Here is a 23739-nt window from a genome sequence, read left to right as displayed (position 1 = left end):
CAAGGAAAAGAAACAAGCTGGATATTTTTGAATTAGCGTTTAAGAATTCAGTTCTTAAAAAAATAATACATCAAGCGCAGACATGACACTTACTAAAATCGAACTTTGATGCAATTAGAATCTGCGATTTTTTTATCATTCCATAAAACGTGCTTATCTTTGTAAAATAAAAAATCTGATGTGTGCACCACATGACTTCCTTGTACGGAATATTGAATTATACGCATTTTTTCTTGCATTTTGTTTAAATTATTGGATTTAATTATATCTACTTCCCCGACAGTGCATAAACCACAATAGAATAAGCGCATTCTTTAAAATTAACTCTATTTGTTTATCATAGCGACACTCTGGCGCTAGGTTTACTTAACAGTATTATATTTCGTAAGCATGATTTAAATCGCAATAATAAATGAAGGCGTTTATCTTTGTTGTTGCGAAGCTACATTTCTCTAGATTGGCAACAAATTCATTACTCAGCTGTTTCAAATGTAAACAAGCAATGGCCGCCATCAAAATAGGCTTAGCGGAATTTAAACAACTTTTAAATTGTTGATAATTCTAAAAATATTGAATACAGATTTACTAAAGGCATAAAACCCTTAACCGGAAGATAAAAACAACACAACTCAATCATTTTTGAAGAAAAAAATGTACAATTTACAAACATATAAGAGTAAAGAAACTGAGATCACTGAGCCGGATAAAAGAGTGGATATATTTATAAATATATTTATATACGTTTGGCACGGCCGATTGAAACCAAAATACGAGGTGCACATCTACATGTTATAAGTTTTTTAGTTTATTTGGAAGAAAAGAGTCTTTTATTCTGTCCTTACGTACAGATATCAGGCAAAAACATCGTTAAATTGCATTCGAAAGCGGTCAAAGTCGATATTTTGTTGAAATATGCTGCCTGAAGCTTTTCGCGATTACAATACTTCCTTTTTACTTTGTACAAGGAAGTAATAAAAATAAGAGCAAATAATAATAATAAAAATAAGTTATAAGTTTAATACGCCATTCTTTTAAAAGAGGTCAGTGCAAGGAAACGTTTACGATTCCTGTTCTAGAACATTATATATAATGTATTTTTCAGAAAGAGCTACAGTATATTTTCACGCAGGCTTTACAGCTAAAAGAATTTTCGAAGAAAGCTATCTGATTATGTTTTTTTTTTTTTTTGTTTTTTTTTTTTGTTTTGTTTCAATTGCATTATAGTTTGGTGGTTCTCAACCTTTTTTGCTCCATGTACTCCATTCACCTGTAGAGACATTAGGTAATTTTTGGAAGCAGGCAAGATGAAAAATTAGCAACGCTTTCGCCGAGAAGCGAACCGGGGAACTCTGGAATACGCGCCCAGGGTGCACACCACCACACTATGAAGGCATGCCAAGAAGGTGGGAGAAATACCTTATACACCATTATTAGTCGATCATTATGCCCCCTCCCGTTCTTTCAAAAATTCGACATTATTAACGGAATATACATTTATTTAAATTCATATTAAATATCAATGAATTGACATTTATTTAAATTCATATTAAATATTAATGAATTAACATTTATTTAAATTCATATTAAATATTAATGAATTAACATTTATTTAAATTCATATTAAATATTTAATATGCATTGATTTAAAATCAGATTATTTTTAGTATGTTTTATAAATTAAATAATAAAAAGTATATACAATGTTGAATAAAATTTGAATAAAAGCAGTTTTTTTATAGTTATAAGCTAAAGCTAAATCTTTAACAGTTAAATAAAACTCTGATCATATTTCCCCTTCTTCCCCCATCAAACTGTAAAATCTTCCCTAAGGTGGAATTGCTCATTGGTTGAGAACCCTGTAATAGTTGAATTTCAGTAAAGCTTATTCATAACGATAAAAAGCTTTTCCCATGTTTATTTCTCTCGGAGGGGGGGGGAACACTGATATTTGTCGAATATTCTGATTCGGTCTTTGAAATTATTTTATGATATTTTAATCTAAAAATTTTTTGACGTATTAATGAAATATTTTCTTATGGAATTTAAAAAATTCGGAAACTCCTTATCTCTTACATAAAATGGAACGGAATAAATAAATTCTTAATTGTAAAAAAGCAACTGCGGAATGTTTTATAACTCAGCTGTTTTCCTTTTAAACCAGAAGTGCTTCCCTTGAAGTATCGCAAGTTCCCATGCTTTTTTTTGTCACGAAAGTAAATTATTAACGAGTCAGGGAAAGAAGTCGGATCATGTTCCTCGTTTTGCTCAATAATTTAGCAACGAACTTGCGCAGTAGTGGGAAGGATTAAGCTAAGAGAGGCATGAGCACTTCAGGAGTTAGGAGTGAAAAGGGAAACAGATGCTACCACATGCCGTTAATTATGCAAGATATATTATCAAGAGAATTAGCAATCACATACAGGAAGAATCTTTTATCTCCGACATAGTATTTATAAATTATTATATCATAAAATATTGAAACGATACTTTCTTGCTCATACTGCGAATAACATCAGCAACTTCGTTTTCGTTCAAGTTGCTGCCACTTAATATGATCGCGGTTAATGCTACCATTCGGATATTGCTATCGAATTAATTGCTAAAGATAGGCCTGTTCGTATACGACAACATGGAAAGTACATCGCCTTCTGCTATCAATAGTTCGGTTTATACTATCAAAGTGTTATAGAATGCATTTTTTTAAACTGAAAAGTATGGCATCAATCAAAATAAAAGATAAAATCGCTGAATAAAGTCGAAATATTGCACAAAAATTCTCAAAGAACAGAGTCATATAGCTGAATAAGCACGTAAGTCGTCAAGCATCCTGATTTTAGTCAAGTCTTGAAAAGTGGTATAGAAATGTTTTAAACATAGCAATCCTTCTATAAATAATGAAAAAATGAAACTGAATAACTAAAAGCACCTTCAACTAACACGAATTTAATGCTTGAGTGGGTATTGATGAAAAACTCAAGTTGTAGTATCAATGACAGAAGAAGATACCATCTTTCCAGAAACATTATGAATACGAACAATTCGTATATGAATATTTCTGTAATGATTCCAGATAAACAACTGCTAATGACATTTTTCCTAATTCAGATATTGTGAATGAAAGTATTATTTATATATTCCTAGATATATTCAATTGAACTCTATTGATAGTTTGAAGGATACTTTTCTAATCGTTTAATATCATCAAAATAGTCATGGAAAAATGCGATTACATTAACCAGCGCTTGTTGTGAAGTGAAATGAAGGGAGCAGCTAGCCCGCCTGACATCCACTTGCCCTATGACAAGTAGCCCTATTAAATCCAATTGGCTGTTCCAAGTTAAAAAAAAAAATACATGGCAATATTACATCAATAATGTTCATATTATCTCCCACGCACTTAGACGGATATTACCACTATCCGTTTATCTGAATTTATAATTTCCATCTGTCTCTTAAAAATCTCGCTATTCGATGGTCCTTAAAAGCATGTTCAACATTGAAAACTGCATTTTGTATAAACGTTCCAAGTGTATCATTAATTAATGGACAAATGCGGTACTGTCCATTTTCAATGACTTTACAGTTGCTGCAGAGGTCAGAGTCTTGGAGCTAATATTTTTATAAACGTGAAGAAAATCTTCCATGACCTGATAAAATCTGATTGCAGTTAAAATCATGATATATTAAGACCTTTTTTTCATTTTTATATATTACATATATGCTTTTTCCTTTCTCAAATTCCCAACCGTGCATCCATTTTTCAGTAATATATTTTTCCATTAGGTTCACGGTTCTCTTTGTTGACTTCTACAGCTCAGTTTAATGTTAGGATCTTTCTGTTCTGTAGTTTCTTTTGTTAGTATGTTCGCATTTTCATTCCGGCGTGGACCCTCATCCAGTTAAATATAATTTCATGTTTTTTAAGGAATTCCTGATAAAGGCTCTTAATCTCTATTATTATCTATTATATTATCTATTATCTGTTTGATTGCTGGCCAAGTGGGAGATGGCTACTGAAATAGACAGGCAGTCTGAGCATTTAACAGTTCTATGTCTACCATAATGTTTCGTCCTTTTAGCCCATTTCAATGATGTTAGCAGAGCAATATATTCTGATGGCAAAAATGAATTTTACGAGTTTAATCTATATTCTTCATGTCAGTTTCCCCTTCACAGTAATAAGCGACAAATCCTTGTCCTTTGTCGTTATCTAAAGATTATCTGTTGTTACTACCTTTCCTTGTCAATTTCCACTCCAAATTTATAAGCGGCCCATGCATATACAGTATTACCGCCCATTCCGGACGCGTCTGTATATATATCTGTATATAATCTATTTGTATGTATCTATATATCTGTATATAATGCTTCCAAAATGGATTTCACCCATTTTGGAAAAACATTTTTCCGAAATGGTACAGCAATCTTGTTTACGTGAAGAATTTTACTCAAGTGAAATATTTGAGTCACTATATCATCATTATAGGTTTTAAAATCGACAGTTTCTGATTTAAAAAAGAAAACTTTACAGAGTAAAAGACAAAATGTTCTGAGAAATGGAGCACGCCAGAGAGTATATTAGCCACTTCCGTGGAGACTGTTTTAAAACAGCTTGCCAGAAGCAGTATCTGTGCCTTTGTATAGAATCTAACTTCATTCCTAATCGTCCCAGCTCCACTGATCAAAAATCCTAGGCGCCTATGCCATATAAAACAATGTTGGTATTGTTGCGTTTTTCTCTTCCTGACACCAGTTGTTACGTTATTTTCTTCCTTCACATTCGTACGGAGTTCGTAGATTTGGAGTGAATAACGACGACACTTGATGAAGTATCGAATAACACACTTTATTTAGCCAATACTGATCAGGAGAGGTCCAAAGTCACGTTTTACAGTCGTCGAAGATCTACTATAAGCACGCTGACACGATCAGCGAGGCAGCCTCCAGGTTATCACGCTGTCACGGTAGAGAGGGCTTCACGGCAAAGCACTTGAGTACTGCTCGCGACTCTGCTTGGTCGTTCTTGGAACTCTACGTACTCTTGAGACTCTCCACGCTACAACTCGCGATGCACTCGACGACACACAGAGCACGGCTCCCGACTCTTCGGCCCAGTCATTCCCGGAGCTCAACACGCTCTGTCGACGATGCACTAACCGCGATACACTACGACTACGAGACTCTTTCGGTGCACTCGACGACTCACTCAGCACTCGCTGCCCGGCTGTCAACTCGATCGACTCCGCACGGACTGAGTCGCTAGATTAGACACACTCTCAGTACTACTACTCGCACTCTAGACGAGGCACACACACACACACACTGACTGACTGCGGACCAGCAGGGTTTATATAGCTTTTGGCTTGTGTTCGAGAACATTCTGGGCTAAACCGGTAAGAATTCGTTCCAGAAGGTTCTCCATCAATCCATGGCATATCGCCAATTTTGTCGCCAAATATCTCCAAATGGGCGATTTCTCGCCAAACGTGGCAACTTTGCCTTTTTATGCCATTTTATGACAACCCTAAAGCTGCTTTGCGGGGAAGCCATCTCACCGCGCCTTGACATTTCGTAACAGTATAATGACACGTCATTCTATGTGCGAATTTAAAGTGGCTCATAAAGTTTAAATGAGTTCAAATTCTGTAAAATTTCAAATAAGAATCACAATTACTACATCGAGGCATTTTATCTCCATTCTGAACTGATTGTTTCGCGTCTTCCGGTGGGTACTGAGTATTACGCAACACAGAAGAAAAGAAGTTCTACGAGTTTTCTCGATATTGAATTTTACACACGTATTTTATCTCATAGTCCTGTAAAACATTTTCGAATTTCCTAATTTACATTTTTTGAATAGAGAAGCACCTTTAATTAGGAAGGTCTTAGTGTTTTTTAGTTTCGTCGTCCATAAGTCATATAATCAAAAATTTCAAGTCTTGATGATATTTCTAAATCAGGGTTCCTAACGCGATTAATACTGACCCTTTGGAGGTCGATGAAATTTTAAAGGAGTCTGTGATTAACAAGGGATTTACAGCCAAATAAACACCGTCATCTTAATGGATCAAGATCGCACTGATTACAAAAATGTTTTAATTGATTCTTTATTAATACACATAAAGCATTATCATGTACATCAGTCTTAATTAAAACACATAAGTACGCTAAGTTTTGGAATTTAAAAGTCATTCGAGAGAAATTTCCAAAGATTAATGTTGTTACCGATCAATATTACTGTTTACAGATTAACAATAGACACATTTAAAAACCATCTCGAGTTGATCAAGTCCAAAAACGAATTTTTTAAAGTCTATCTGTAATTTCGCAATCTTTTCCAATTAGTCTATGCTTTTCATGCTACAATTTGTTCACTGCTTACTTCGGACTGTAGGATTTGAACTGATAAATACACAGATCACTCTCAGTGCTCATTTAACGCTATTGTTTTTAAATTTTAATTTGAGTTCTTTTCCATTCAGAAAAACAGGCTATTTTATTTTATTCTTATGCTGCCCCAATTCCCTGATAACGATGCAGGGAGAGAGGTAAACATCAATTTTAATTTTTGATTTCGGCACATTTTGCCCCTGTTCCTGAAGTTTGCCACTGTGCTTCTATTTTCTAGTAATTGCATATTGTTTATTCTGAAGCTAATATAAGCTTAAAGGGTTCTTTGATGTATAATTAAAAATTCGGGATTCACTGATAGCGTAAGGATTTTAAGCATTTTCTTTGGATCCAATTTGCTTAAGTGGAAATATTTTCCTTGAAGAGATAATATGAATTTTAAGGATTTTATTTTGTCTAACATTTAGAGCAACGTAAATACTTTTTGTCCACGTACAGAAGGGAACCAGCTCCTAACCTGCCCAACGATTTAGGAATACTTGATGATTTACTGAAACTAATTAACATTTGTTCAAGTTAGCCAAAAGAAAGAAAAAAAAAAACTTCAGTTACCAAAAATTCCAACTCTCTCTTTTTATGTTGGAAGTTAAATTATGTGCTCTTTTTCTTGCGCGCAGTTTGAAGTAATTTCAATAATTGTTTCTAGACTTGAAAAGCGCAAAATATAACATCGAGTAAACTTCATACAAGCGCGAACACAATTATAATGTTTTGTTTCAATTTTCTTTTCAGTGTTGATTAAATCAAACAGGTGAAGTTTACGCCCACAGACCACAGTCAAAATCGTGAAATGAATCACCCTTCTACTACTGAGAGCTCTAAATATCTTCTTTAAAGGGAAACTCTTAAGAGATTTATGTCAGAAGTTTTATTTTGGAGGTTTAAATAAAAAGTTTAAAACGTTATGTAAAATAAGAAGAAAAGTTATGTAAAAAGAATTGGCAAACCTTATCTCCACTGGGAGTCAAACATTCGACAGTTTCACCAATAGTTTGCAGAGTTGGACTTTCTTTGGTTGCATAAATTTGCATGAAACTCCTAACAGACTTTAAGATAATTATCACTGTGTCTGAAATGAACTACGGAATATTGAAAATTTTAAAACAACCTTATTATTAAAAGAGAACATAAGAGCACATATTGTGCTTAACAAAACAAGCACCACCTTGTAATTATGAAATTCAGAGTAACAGACAAATTTTAGCTTAAGCATAGGCTAATCAAAGACTACGCAAGTAAATTTAAATAGAAGTTGGCTCAAAACTCTAACCCACCGAACAATTTAAATGATGGTAGCTCGTCTCCGCCGTAAACATTGCGGACGAAAACGTGGAAGAAAAGAAAGCAAAGAGAAAACATAGCAGTTCCAAAATATCGTGATGGAAAATAAAGCGGTTCATAAACTTCGCAGTTTAAAATCATCGTCGTCAAAAATATCGTGGTAAAATATAAAGCAACTACAAATCATCTCATGAAGATAACATCGCACACATGCGTTTTCAGATTTCCAAAGTTGTAAATGCATGTCGTATAATGATTTGGGAGCGCAAGAAGGAAAGAGGGATTCTTTTACTTCTATATTTCATATTTTTGAGCGAACTAATAAACTTTTACTCAACCAAGAAGGAAACTTAAGCATTTAAAAATTGAAACTTAAGCAACTCAAGAAGGAAACTTAAGCATTTAAAAATTGAAAATGTGTAGAAAATTAAGACAACTTATAGAACTTAATAGAATTTTAAATTTACGTAGTTGATTAGCAAAGGTCATTAATAAATTAACTTTTTACTTTTAAAGGAAATATTCTGGGTACCATATTTTGCCGAAAATATCCATTTTGATCATCTGTATGTAAGGAGAGAATAAAAGACTCTTTTTTCCCAAACGAATTATAAAACTGATTTAAAATGGATTCAGAAGAGAGTTTTTTCTTGGTGTCTGTACGTACATATGTATGTATCTTACATAACTCAAAAACGAAAAAGCCTCAGAACGTTGAAAGTTTGCATGTGGGATTGCTGTGACATGTAGATGTGCACGTCCTTTTTTGTTTGCAATCGGCCGAACCAGAAGTATATATATATATATATATATATGTATCCACTGTGCTACTCGGCTCAGTAAGCTCAGTTTCTTTATAAATTATTTTATTTCTCAGTTTCTTTATAATTTCTTATTATACGTTTGTAAATTGCGTATGTTTTGCTTTAAAAATGATTGGATTATGTTTTTTCTTGTCTTCCAGTTAAGGTTTTTATGCCTTCAGTTAACCTACATGTCATAGTTGTAAAATTATCAACAATTTAAAAGTTGAAGTGCGGCTAAGTCTAATTGTTTTTATCGTAGTAGCCATATTTGTCTACATTTGAAACTTAGCAGAATAGTGGATTTGTTTCCAATCTAGAGAAACTAATCTTCGCAACAACAAAAACGTCTTCTTTTATTATTGCAAATTAAATTATGCTTAATCTGATCTGGAATTACCATTTAAGTTATTAAATTATCCCATATATTGACTCAGCGCTGCATACACAGGAAATTAAATCACTTTCTACGCCTTCATTGTGTTTTTGCTGAGTGAGAATAAAATTAAACTTTTAGTTTTGTGCTTCGAAAAATTTGCCTTCTTGACCGCTGGCCGAATTGCATGATTTTGCGTAGAAACTTTAATTAAAATTTTTTTAAATTGTTTTAACTGTATTTGGTGTTCTGTGGTTCTGAATTTTTCAATGTTTTTAAAAATATTTTGAAATTTATGGATTTTTGCGTTGTCGCGGAAAGAGTGAATTAATTGAATGAGGATTATATCTCTAATGAAATTCGAGGAAATAAAATTTAAATGAAATGTAGGAAAAATGCGTATTATTTAATATTACTTACAAGGTAGTCATGTGGTGTGCTCATCAGAAATTTTGATATCGTTATTATTGTTTATGTTTTATTTGATAAATATTTAATAGAGAAATTAAATTAATTTCAAATATTTTTTTCATTTTTTGTAAGTAAGAACTTTTATTTTATTAAAAAGAACAGAAAGGAAAAAAACTTCCTTCCTTTCAGCTGTTTTCGGATTGTGCATTCGGACCACATACAATTTGATACCACTGCTATAGTAGGTCATGCAGAGGTAATAAGATCCAAAAACGAACATTTGGCAATTTTGCGATTTACCTGAAACGTGTCAGTTGTTTTCTATGTTCATCGTTAAATGGGCCGCGTTTCCTTATCGCAAAAATACAGTAAAAGTGAATTACACCTATGATTTTCTTCCGTCTTATAAAAAAAGCTTATTCTCTCTTAAGAGCAGTATTCTTTTGTCGAAACAAGCATAGTATCCGTTATTTCGTGTTCTATTTTTGTTTTGAGTTTCATGGAATTGTATTTCAATATCTTCTCTATTCTTATTGCTTTTGTGAGTTGCAAAAATGGAAGAAATGGAACTTTTCATATACTGACTTCTTCGAAAACTCTAAAATCCGAAGTTGCTTTATGCAGTCGTATATTTTCAAAATGCATTTCAGTAACCTTTGCACGTAATTTTATCTTCAAAACTGTCACAAAATCTCACTTACGAAAGAGTATTAAATGTTACAGGAAAGAAATATGCATTTACCAGAGAAATAATGGCATCTTATGCACTTCAGCTTCTTTATTTTATTTACGCTTTCTTTACTTTTCAAAAGTCTTTACAAGTTTTACATTTTATTAGAGAATTAGAACTGTTAGCTTTAGAGATCGTTTATACGATGCAAGATGGACATGAGCTTTTAGGCAGAAATAATTTTTGAGCAAAACCTGGCAACTGGCTGAGCATTACTTCGCAAAGCATTCTTACAGAGAAGTTATGTTCTTGTTGTGACTTATCTCACCTCTTTAACAGTAACATCGTAACAATCTACGAAATTCATCCTGGCAAGGAGTCCAAGATTGCGCCTGTTGTTGGCAAGAACCTCGTCATTATGACTTCCGCCCCCCATTTCGATGGGAGGCACCCCACGGGGATGGATCTCAGGCTCTCCCACCCCTGGTTCCTACCACAACCTCTCAAGTGGACTTTCGGCTGGCCACATGTTTAGAGTGCCCCCATGGCGCGCAGACACTATACACTTACGGAAATCCATGCCTTCTCCGTGATTCGAAAGAGGTCTCTTCGGTACGGCAGTCAGCATCGCTAACCACTGCCCATTCATTCGAGAAGAAAAGGAAATTTGAAAATTTGGAAAAAATGAATATTCGGCATTCTGCTTTCGACCTCGATGAACAAAGCTGGGAATAAAATCTTGCAGTTACCAATAAAGAGCACCAGAAAAATGGCATTGCAAACAAATTTATGCGTTCAGAATTAATGCTCAACTTTAAAAATTCATCCTACTTGAGAAAAATTCAAAAATCGTTCCGCTAAATTAACAGTTTTTAAAAGCTCACAAAATAAACTCTATCTAAAACTTGTATAAAATACGAAATTTAAATTTTCTACGTTCTTCCTGGCAATATACTTATATTTAAGAAATTTTTTTATACTTCTCATAAAAAATAAAACGCAAAGCGTTTTGAATGTTGTACGGCAAATATTGACCGAGATATTTCGTGTTAGAGTCGCGGATCATATTTAGCGATTGGAATGACATGTTTGCATGTGTACTTAAAATATCAGTTTATAAAAGTTTCAGATCGAAAGAGATTAAGAGAAGAGCATTTCTATGCAGATTATTGAGAAAAGTATTGGTCAATATAATTTTTTTTTCGAAATGGAGATTTTATTCACATAAACTTATAGAATTTGCTCTAGAAGTACTGGAAGGCTTCTGCATTGGTAACCAGCCAGTTCTTTATATTATTTGCAGTAATTAGTAAGGAAAACGTTTTGTGCTTTAATGAAATTTTTCAAAATTACCAGATTACGATTGTCAAGTAATAAAAGTTCATGAGAATATTAATAACGCACTTAATTTTAATGAACTTTTAACTATTACTATGCACTATTAAAAAAAATGTAACCCAAAATACTACCCCTAACCGAAAGCGATCGACTCTGTAATCTACCAATTACTTGGGAAAAAATTTTTCTCCGTACTAAAGATACCAATAAATCGCGTAAAAGAACCACTGAATTGCTTTTAAGGAGGAGAAACTACCTTCGATTTTTTTTAAATTTAATTTTCTAACCGACTCCTCAACTGAAACTGAGTATGATGTCAAAAATCGCAAATTAATAAATTAATCATAAAATAATTTCGATTAGTTATGGAACCAAATCTTTTGTGCTACATTTTTTAAATATATTTTGATATGTTGCTCCGAAATGTCCAGCTGCGGTAAGATAGGTTTTCCGCAAAGCGGGTTAGGGTTGCAAGGAAAGGCAGGTTTGCTAGATTTGGCCCGAAGTCGCCCTTTTGCTGACAAATTTGGCGATATGCCATACATTCTGGAACATTTAGAACGAATTCTTACCGTTTACCCCAGAATGTTCTCGATAGTAGGTTAAAAGCTATATAAACACCGCCTGTACGCGGAATAGCAATGTATTGCGAAAGTTTTACCTTGAAGCGTATCTTGAATGTGTTCATTTTAGTAGTAGTGCTTTGGGATTAGCTTGAAAGCGATCAATTGAGTCCGGAGCTGTACTGTAGCGATTTGACGTGCATTTGTCTTAACCGTTAAAATATTTCACAAGTGCACATCTGTGTAGCCAACGAGGGTGTGGCTTCTAGGATGGACCAATGGGCATCCAGTAATATTTCTGTCATGTCACATGAACTTTCGTCGCGTGCTTTAAGATTTAAGCAAAATGGTTGAAAATATTTCGCCACGCAATTTTTTGTACAAAATAATTAAAGCATCGTCGATTTCTTCTGAAAATTTGCAAATGTGAAGATCTCACTACCTGCTTGAAAGAATTTAAAATAAATACAAACACATTTGGGATACTCCGCAAAAATATCCGTGTGAAATATTACTTAATAGTGGTAAATAAGATGAAGAAAGAAATATGTGATAAACATTTGAGCCCAAATGCTATCTTTACATAAAACTATGCATATGAGAAAAATATTTACACCAATTATATATGTATATAGAAATCAGCACTTTTTATTGCAGTCTATATGAAAAAATATTAAAAAAAAACTATACACTTGAATTTTCTTAATCCAAGGGTGTTAAGTAAATGCATAATATTCGAGGCTAATTATAGCTTGAGTCATTTTCTCGATAAGCTCATTGGTCCAATTTCGAAACTCCTCCCTCAGTGGCTACGCTGATGTGCACTTGTGAAATATGCTAACCGTTATAGCCTGATAGCCTGAAGACTGTGTTGCGAATTGTTTCAGCGTGTTTATTGTAGTTTCCGACGAATGTAATGCATGTCCTGTGAAATACTGACGAATAATTTTTTTTTGATTCTTCATCAAATTTTTTCATCAACCACTCCAAATCCACAAATCCGTAAAACACAACAATATATATGTATATAATCCTTAGTTTCATATATATATATATATAATTCCTGGAGTGCACATGTATATATATGATTCTTAGTCTCCTGATATATATATATGTAAGATAAAATTATATGAATCAGAATAACTAAAAACATTAATTCTTCCTCTCTATTCTAAAATCGTAATAACTTATCTTAATATCCTTCCCTATGAATAATTTAAATAGCTTAAAATTCGTTACTTAATTGGCTCACACATAATTATGAAAAATTAGAAAAATTAATGAACAAGAATTTCAGATTTTCTCAAAACAAATTGCAGAAATTTTATCTAAAGTTGAAATGAAAACTATAGAATCCACAGCACATTAAATAATTTAGTTCCTGAGCTAGATTCACACGAATGTAATAATTTTTGAGCTGTTGAAAAAGCGGAAGTGCAAATAATTTTCTGTCGCACATACTTGCAAACACTAACTCAGATCGACCTTCAACCCGCTGTAATGCTTAATTCCTAAACGGTAACTCACTGATGATTTTTCTTTTTACTAGGCATTCGAACTTCTCAATTTATCGAGATATTACTTTCAATCTGTAAACACTACGCGTGATTATTTTTTTGAAGCACTTGCAAAACACCACAGCAGAAGAATGATCTGTTATTTTTTAAACACTGAAAAAACAAACTTTATGATTCATTTCTTTCACATTATCTTGGATTTATCACAAAAGTGATTTTATTATTACATATATATATATGTTACCGTGAAATACCGAAATTGGAGAATGTCGACTTTCACCGGAGAATATCAGCATTCACCAAATACGTCGGTGAAAGATCGAATATTGCACTACATTCCTGTATATTCGGACCCTCACCGGTGTATTTCGACAGTCACAGATATGCTCTGGTGAAAGTCTAAAAGAGGGGTTATAAAGTGCCATAATAGTTTAAGTTGTTGCAATAAATAAGATTTGAATCACATAATTTAGTAAGTTTTTTATTGCTGTTATTTTATTTTCTCATTTAGAACGTACTATATAATTAAGTCAGTTTTTAACTTCTATTATTTTCCTTTCTCATTTTGAATGTATTGTGTGTTTTAGGTTCTCATGTTCTTAAGTTCTTATTTCAAGTCTCAAGTGCGTTTATTCGCGACTGAATTACGGAGAAGAAAATATAATATTGTTATATGTTCAACATTCACCATTAGTACATGGTGAATGTCGACATTGACCGGTTAAGTCAGAAATAAGAGTATTTGGAAAATATTTCGGACATGACCAAGAGACTATGTGACCAAGAGACTATTCACCTGTGAAAGTCGACATTCTCCAGATTTCGGTGTTTCACCGAAACATATATATGTAATTCTTAGTTTTCTTTACTGGCATTCTTAATTTTTACTTTATCGGAATTTTAGATAGGTGTATTACCATTTCATTTATTTTACTATTATTAAATATATATATATATATATATATCAACCTGTCTTTTCATAATGCATTTGTATGTTAATACGTAAGTAAAATTATACAGCCAGTTTGTTCTCACTCCTGCTCCGTATCAAAGCATTGATTTGTCTGGATACAACATCTAAACGAGCCATCACTTCATCCACTGCCTCGTGGACTTGCTCAGCTCTCACTGGGTGGCAATCCCTTTGAGTTGCTTGCTGGGCTGCCTCAACATAGCCTACACCAGAGCACTTTTTAAGTCCTTGACATCTGCTATTCGTACAACCTCCTGTATTTCCGAATCCCGAATGCCATCGATGAATCACTGCAGGGACAGGATTTCCCTTGTTTCTCTCGGACATCCGGAAAGGGCGAGATGGGCAACCCTTTCAACATCCGTGACGAGCTCCTGGAGTTTTGAGGGGATTTTAGTTGAAGTCCACTGTTGTCTATTAAACAAACATTTTTCCCCAAAGCGCAGCTCCAACGCGCCGGACAGAGCTTCGAAATCTAGCCTCTGGTTTTCAGCAAGAATTTGAAGAATATCCGCAGTATCTGCTCTCAGAGAAACGGCGAGATGACAGGCCTAGCTTTGGAATGCCATCCATTCGCATTCGCCACTATAGAAAATTGTGTCTTATATACCAGGAGGTGTTCCCATCATACGTGAATAGCTTCAGAGAGGGACGAGCAGGCATGGGTAAAAATTTAAAACCATCACTATTGCTCCCTGCCGTCGCTACGAATTTCTTCAAGGTATCAACTTCTTTGACAAACGCAGAAACACTTTCATCAATTTGTTGTTTCACGGCAGAAGATCTCTCTTCTATTTGCTCTTTTAAATAAGAAACTATTTCTTATATTTGTTATTTTATAGAAGAAACTCTTTATTTAATGTGTTCAACTTTATTTTCAACAGTATCAATTCTGCCATCTATAACCTCAAAATGTTGTTCTATTATACAGGTAATCTCTCTTTTCATTTCCTCTTGACCTGCATTCCTCACTTCTTTAACGGAATCTTTGCCAGCTTTCACTCTACTTTAACCTATTCTTGACCAGTTTTCATCTTTCTTGCCCGTTTACATTTCTTCTTTAACCGAGTTGACGGCGCCTTCCATCGTTTCTTGGGATGCAGCAAAGACAGTCACGAGCTTTCTTAATTGTTGTTTCTACGCTCTTGTCACTGACATTCAATCTCACTTCTGACACCAAAAGTCTTGCGTGCGTACGGGTTCGCAATACACTGAATGCCCAAGTCCGATAAAAGGTCAATAAATTAAAGGACAATAAAATTTATTCTTATCAAAATAAATATAACAGAACGCTGGAAATTTTCTCATAGATATTTACAAGTGTTCACAACATGCAATATAATCAGTATGTATGCTTCAATCTACTAGGTTCAAAAACGTGTGCCTTCACATCAGAAAAATATCTAAGTAGTGAGCAGAAATTGGAAAAATGCATAAATAGTTATCATGATGCACACTAGAGGGAGCCACACTAGCTCGGAAAAGTTTAGGGATAGGAAAAATCAAGTTTTGATTTTTTTTTTGTTAGTTTTTTGGTTTTAAACTTTTTGTATTTTTTAAATTTATAATATTTTGGTATTTTTATAACACATAAATACTCACCGGCTTTAAATAGTTTTTAACTGGCTTCGTGAGATAATTCTAGCAATTTCTCATACTCGAGATTACGGGAAAGCTAAACGAATAGAATTACGGTTACAACTAACATAGTAGTCAATTACTTTTGTTCAAATTAAATGTAAATTACCGAGTAAAATTTTATTCAATGTTAAATGAACGGGCTCCTGTATTTTTACTTTTCCGGCACAGCTTCCTCTTAAAACTCATCTTGTGCTGCATTGCACGGGGAAATAAAAGAATTTTAATTATTATTCTACTACCATTAGCTATCTAAATACAAAATTCGTAACAATATATTAAGCGCTTGGAAATTAAATCATAATTTTGACTTCGTGTTTGCAAAATTATCCAAAAAGATTCTTCAGTTGATGAATTGTCTTTCATTGAAACATTTGTCATTCACAAAGATTAAGTTAGTTAGTTAGTCGTTTGTTTAGTTAATCGCTTTAAGTCATAGCCTGTCCCTCTTAACGCATCTCTAAAATTCTAGTAACGTAATGTAATTCTAAAATTCGAGTAGCGTAAGGTAATTCTAAAATTCGAGTAACGTAACGTTTCTGTTTCGTTACTATTTTTGTCGATAGATGGCGCGACCTTCTTCTTCGCTTTACTGCCGTACGATATAAACACGACCGCTGTGCGCCCGCTGCTTTCCATTCTTCTAGATTTCTTTGCTTCTAAATGAGGGAGTCATGTATACGATTGTCCTGAGTTCTTCACTAAATTTAGGCCAAACACAAGGTTGTTGCATTGCTAATTTATGCTAAGTGTACTTGATTTCTCCTGTGACCTTCGTTATCTAATATATTCTAATACATAAATTCTTCGTTATGCTGAAAATGATCATTCTGCTCATGCAACTGCAATTGGTATTGATAGAATAAATGAAGGTAATTTTTAGACTTCAGTCGCAGTATTATTAAAATTGTTGGTATTCATAGATGGTACTAGTTCATGTGCAGGTATGTTTTTAAACTCTGCAAAAGAATATGAAGCAATCAGCTCATTATTAAACTTTATAAAATAAAAGCGTTTAATGACATTTAATTTATTTAACAAAATTTCAGAAAAATTATAATTGTAAGTAACAAAGTTCCCTTCATTCTGAAGTTCATAAACACAAGTTTAGTAATGGAACCAAATCTATTGGCAATTTGACTGGATTTGTTAACTAAAATCTCAATATAAAGTTCTCTGATTTCATATCTTTCAATATAGATTCTGTTTTTTTTTTTTTTTTTTTTTTGGACAATTCATTTGTCTCTTGTGCGCTGACATGTTCCCATACGCCTTCAAAATCATTTCTCTGTGATGTAAACACATATTAAAATTTTGTAATCGGTTTCTCAGAGTGAACAGTGTCAAGGGTTTTCTTTTGTAACATCCAAAAAATACACCTGAGTGATAAAATATCATTAAAACATCTCTAGGGGAAAAAAACAGTTTTTACATTGAGCCAAAAATTTAATAAACTCATGCACTTGTGATACACATAAAGTATCCCAATCATCGCAGTTCTCTTTAATTTAAAAAAACATTCCATGCACTGTGTTAATACGCCTTGAACAAAACTTCCATCTTAAAGATGAAGCTTCAGGTACTTTTTTCCTCTATGAACTGTTTCAGTGCATCAGTTCTCTTTGTAGACGTAGAAAACAATGCAGACATACCGATTATATTTTAAAAAAACATGCGGCAATTTCTAATGGTGCATGCAGACTGTTCTTAAATCAGATTTAAAACATATCTATAACCATGTATGAAAATGACTTGTTTTTAGTCCATACGGGCTTTGTCCCTGAGGGACTATTGTTTTCGTTTTGCGATTTTGCGTCGGAACCCTATAAACGGCATATCACTTTTCAAATCATTGCCACCAAATACTATCGCCCTGTATTATATTTGAAGAAATTAAATAATGAAAAGTTTGCGTAAATGTATGTATGTTTCTCGCAGTATGATAAAACAACGGTACCTAGAGCAATCGAATTTTGAATGACGTAATCCTAATGCGAATATGGGCATGTGGAAGCCCAAATATGAAATCTGGAATTTGTTTTAGTATCGATTTCATATTTTGTAAAACGTTAACGTATTTTTGAGTAACAAACTTAAGGATGGCAACATTCTACGGGTAGAAAACCTTTTTATCTCCAGAGGGCGGAACTGTGTATCGGAAATTCTATAGATATGCTCATTTTAAAATTGTTTTGCGACATTGCTATTGAACTGAATTTTATGGTTTAAGTGCAAAGAACATGATACTTAATAAATAAAGGTAACACACAAAACTTTAAAAAACCGCCCCTTTGGACGTAATTTAAAATCTGAAACCTTTCAGATTTTATTTTCACTCCTTTGTGTAGTCTAGTTACTTGCTCTGGTACAACTGCTGCTCCTAACTGCTTTGTCTAATAAATTTTGATTAAAAATTGAATTCTCTTGCGAATTTGATAACATATTCATATAATACTTTATAGGTATTTGCTTCTGTTGCTTTCTCTATCTAGTTTTGATCGTCTATACCTGGAAAACTGTAAACTTGCTTTAATATGACCATGTGTTGAGATGGATATTGACAATACATTAAAAGTACTAAATCCATCCTTAGTTTTCACACATTTTTTGTCAATACCCAATAGCAGAAAAGGCCAGCAGAATAATCTTTAACTTTACAGCTAGCTAACTAGCTATTTTTCGTGTAGTGAACAGCTCGGAAATGTTTTACAAATTTCTGTTTTTTATCCTTATGTTTACAAGATAAATTGGTTAAAGTAGGGCAAGTTTATTTCGCTTTTGATTATTTCGTTTTTCTCAAAACAAGATCAAAGGCTCAATAAGTCTTGAATTAGATCACCCTCCATTCTATTTTAAGTCATTCTTGAAATGATTTTAGAAAACATTAACTATTACAACCTTAAAACATTTATAGTAGAAATTCAAAGCCCAGAAATAAAACATTAATGAAATTTAAATCAAATAGTTATTATATTGTGATAATAAGCTTTTAGCTAAAAACTTTACGACCGGCGTACCTAAAACGTAACGATTAATTTCACCTAAGCTAATGAAATGGCAATCATTCTCTTCTCTGTAGCTGCAGAGATGCGTGTCAAAATCTGTGGCTTGATTGTGGCTTGATTTGATGCGCATACATGCGTGTCAAAATCTGTGGCTTCTGATTGAGAAAGTGTTAATTTTTTCCCCCGCAACTTCTGAAATTGATTTGAACACGCAAAGCAGCCCGTGGTAAAATTTTCCGACTCTGACGCTGTCTAGTCAAAAACATGCAAAGTCTACTGGAAGGAAGGAAGAATTGCCACTTAAAGTATCTGGCATCTTTAAATTATTTCGTCATCGATAAGGGAAATTTGGTTATTTTATCTTTATACTAAGGAGTTATTCTGCCATTAACAAATAAATGAAAAGAAACGAAGAGAAGAGCTTATCCTTAACATAATAATTTTTCATCGGCTATTTTTCTTGAATTAGTATTTTGCCTCAAATATTTGAAAAACATATTCTCCGTAGTCTTATAGTATAATGAATTGTCATATGGAACATTGAAGGAAGATATTACTAAGTATTTTATTATATTCTATTTTTGTACTCTCTATTTTAATTACACTCTTAGTAATAAAGTTAGTTTATTATACTAACTTTTACTAGTATATAGGAGTAATATATAATTGATATAATATTAGTAATATATAATTGATATGATTTCTACATAATGCGATAAAATACTTATTATTATACTATTAAATAAGTATATATCGTAATTTGTTATATCACAGAGTTAAACAATAATTATTTTGCTACTCGATTTTAAATTTAAAGCCATGCATCGCATGTCCTAAGGCGACACCACTGTATGTACAGATATTTAAGTTCCTAATTTAGTGCTAAATAAATGTGTGATTTCTAAAAGATAAAGCTAATTGAACAGTTTTTGTTTTCTTTCCCCAATGGCGGACACTAACATTGGCCACTACTAAGACCAAACGATGTGGTCACTTTATTACGGAGGCATCTAATAGGTGGGAGGGACACCTTGCCTTTTATGAAGGGACAGACAGTTTACAGGCATGCCTTCACCGGGATTCGCACCCGATCCTTCGGAATCACAGTCAGAATCAGGAAACATTTTCCATCTGAGCGGCAATTAATTAAATGCATTATTTCGTATTCTTAAAATTGTGAACAAGAAAAACCATATTTTTAAAACCTAAATGCAGCATCACTGTGTCATTCGAAATAAGCTAATGTCACTATGTCTGTTTATATAAGATGTTGGAAATCCACCATGTATGTAATATTTGTAAACCTACACAAAAAACAATTAAATCTTATTTCAAAATTCAAAGAATTCGTAAATATAGTCATCAGTTTAATAAAACACGTTTAAATAATATCAACCATAATATTTTATAATGTTTAGAAATCTCTTTCTTAAAACATCTTTTCCATTTAAATAATGGTACTATGGACATTTCACTGCATATTTATTTCTGAATGTAACTATTTAACTGCAGAGGAGAAATATAGAGACAGTTCTGAGAACATATTATAATATTCACAGATTTTGCAATATTTATTCCCACACATTCTGAAATATTCACCCCCTTTTATTTTTACTTCTTTTATCGTTCAAAAATCGAGAGGAGAAAATTATGCAAATATTGTAATATCTAAACGAAGGGGTTTACAGAAAAAATATAACAATGTAAAGTAGTCATAGATGAACTACAGGTAACTTTTTCAATATTATTTCCTTAAAGGAAACCTACATTCTAGTAAGTACATTCATTATATTAACACTTACTAACATTAAAATTACAACAGCTAATAGGTTGTCTTCATTTCTACTTTCCTGTAACAAGGATTTCACCGGTTTTTCACTGGTGTCTTTACTACTCCTTATGTCTCAAATTATCAATAATAATTAAAGAAGGTGAATGTAAAACTGTCCCAGCGAAATGGCAAACTGAAGGTCAGATATTATTTGTTTCTCTGTAATTAGTCGATTTTTGTATCAGGCTGGCATAATGTTCAAAAGCTGGAAGGGAAAGGCTTAGCAGCACTTTTGCAGGTACTTTGCGATGAAAACGATCATTACGTGGACTAATCTGTAAAAATTTGGGAAGATTTGGAAGACTAATGGAAGAAAGTAACACGAATATGTTTAACATTTTCAGAATCTGGACCTAAAATGCTAAGGGGGGACCTAAAATGCTAAGGGGGGAAGCACGGTATTTTATAAGCATAACAGAATATGCACATATGCGTATGTTTTCAGCAAAGCGGTGTCATTACATAAATCTCAAAAGGTAAAATCACGAAGAGGTAAAGAAGAGAAGAACAATCAACAAGAATTTTTTCAGAAGAATCAAATGACAGTTTCTACAAAATAATTCCTTTGTATGCATTCGAAATTATTCACACGAGAACGTTCGTATATAATACAAAAATTACACATACCATTTTATACTCTTTTTCAAATCCTTTTTACAAAATAATTTCTTTATATACATCTCATCACGCTCAAATCATGAATCTTCAAAATATTTATTTTAAGAAAAATCGTATCTTCTACAAAATAATTGGTTTAAATAAATCTCAGAGAAACACATATGAATATACATCTTTTATATAAAATACCCTTTATATGCATCTTACCACGCCAGAAGCACGAATATACGAAAGAGCTGTCCCGAGGAAATAGATTTTATGATTTATTCAAAATAATTTCCTTTAGTTAATCTTTCTATATTAAAGTAAAACATCACAAAATAAGATCTGAAAGCACACGTTTTCCCCAATCCTTGCAGATTCGTGTTTTTGGCGTGGTAACGATGATATGGTGAAATGTCCATACAAGAAGTTAAAACTGAAATACGTAAATATAGAAATAATAAGCACCTGGGTATATGTTGGGCAATGTTGTCCAGGCTATCCGCCGCCGTGAGTTGCACCGAAGGCAGTCCCAGATTTTTGGTGGGAGACAACGGGGGTATATGCCCCGCTGTCGGACTGCAAGCAGTCAGTTCGATCTTCGGTGGAGATGGGGGTCCACTCTCCCAGGCCCCTTTGTCGGAGCCCGCGCAAGCGGAGCTGTCCACCATCCAGGATGGAGGGGATGCAGACTTGTGGGGATCCTTGTGATGTTGACGAAAGAACCAGCGATTGGACATAACATCGGCCTGGAGGATCGGGAATGAAGCATCACGACACAAAATACGTTAAACTAGGGAGGGAAAACATAAAGCACAAAAGGAAGGGAATTCCATTCCATTTGAGTGATGAACGAACTGTCAGAGATTGCGAAGCACTGCTAATAGCAGTGTGTCACGAAATATAGTAGTTATATCGAAAACTGAGGAAATCTTTTATATCTTTTTCAGACACGATTTTTAGGGTGATATTTTTGCTGAGCCTCTTCGCAACCTACATCGAGAGAACGAAGTTATCCCATGCGCCCGTGACCCTAAAGCGCTGAACATCACTGTGTGTCCGGGCGCATTTCGCAATTTAGCTTAACATGCAGAAATAATTCCTATAAAATCTGCTTTTCGTCGAAATATTCGGATTTATGCATATGTTATTTAATATAATATAAACAGAAAATCCTAGCACTTACAGTTTAAATTAAAATTCAAAATGTGCAGTATTAGTAACAATGATTATATTTACATATTTAAATTATTTTCGCACAATAATGATGAAAAGAATTTAAATATCACTGTCTATTACATCTTAATGCAGTATTTACATACAAAATTTTTAAGCAGTTTGCATTGCATGAAAAGTTTCTTAATTCTAAACAAGGCGTTGTGAGTAACGCGCGTTACACATTTGTAGAATAAAATAATAAATATTATTCGCAACAGCAAGGTAAAAGATCATGATATTTTATTCAATAAGGTTTAGCCGCATTCTGGCATAATTTATACGGGTATAAAATTTGGAATAAAACATTAAATATGATACGCCGCATAGGCCAGCAGCGACACTTAGTTCCCGTATCTCATTTGCTTCTGGGATCCACGGAGGGAAACTGAAGAGTATCATATATGATACGTTGGAAGCGAGGAGGTTAAAATTTCTGAAAATTTAGTATCCTATTACTTTATTCACATATTTAGCTTTTTTTTTTAAAGTGTATTAAACAATTTAAAAGAATATGTATTTCTTTTATGTTGAAAAGTAATTTTGGTCTCCTCTTAGGAATGTAAAAGATTATACTTACGAAAAATCAATATAATTTGAAATAAAACAAACCAAAACTAAGACTAATTTTAGTAGTCCTTCACGGTGGAACTGAATTAAAAAAACCATCGAAACATCTTTCTTATAGTCATCTAACATCAGTGATGCAGCTGCAAGAGGGAAGATGCGGACCTTTCGCCGATTGCGGCTCATTTTAAGGGCGGCATTTTTAGCTTGGAACATTATTTTACAGAGGTTAATCAGATGAATCGTCGAGGCAAGCGATATTAGATTCTAAATTGCCATACGAAGAGAGGTTGGTGTTGGTGTATTTAATTATGGCAAAGCACACGAGGGCTATCTGCCTAAGGGGAGGGATGCCTTTCGTGGAGGACTTTCTAAGGGAAACTGGCTCGTATACACGTTACACATGGGGAAAACCACGAAAACGCCCATGCAGCCAGCCCGTTCGCGGGATTCGAACCTCGGACCGAACTACCAGTGTTCAGCGACTTTACCGCTCGGCTGCTGGTGGGCACGAAGAGAGGAAACTGAGTTTTTAGTCTA

General features: G+C 33.5%; 1 protein-coding gene across 1 annotated transcript in view; it reads right to left on the bottom strand.

Moving 5' to 3' along the window:
• LOC118201805 (potassium channel subfamily T member 2-like) overlaps positions 1-22157 on the bottom strand; it is a 459181-nt gene extending 437024 nt beyond the window's left edge. Inside the window, exon 1 of the mRNA XM_085825117.1 lies at positions 21886-22157. Within this exon, the coding sequence (XP_085681243.1) occupies positions 21886-22157 (272 nt within the window). The remainder of the gene's footprint in view (positions 1-21885) is intronic.
• Between the last annotated feature and the right edge of the window lie 1582 nt (positions 22158-23739).

Source organism: Stegodyphus dumicola, chromosome 10, assembly GCF_044657685.1.
Source record: "Stegodyphus dumicola isolate Sdum_Otavi_A_Nest chromosome 10, ASM4465768v1".
NCBI classification, from domain to species: Eukaryota; Metazoa; Arthropoda; class Arachnida; order Araneae; family Eresidae; genus Stegodyphus; species Stegodyphus dumicola.
The sequence above is the reverse complement of the archived record's forward strand: the minus strand, read 5'-3'. Positions and strand labels throughout refer to the sequence as shown.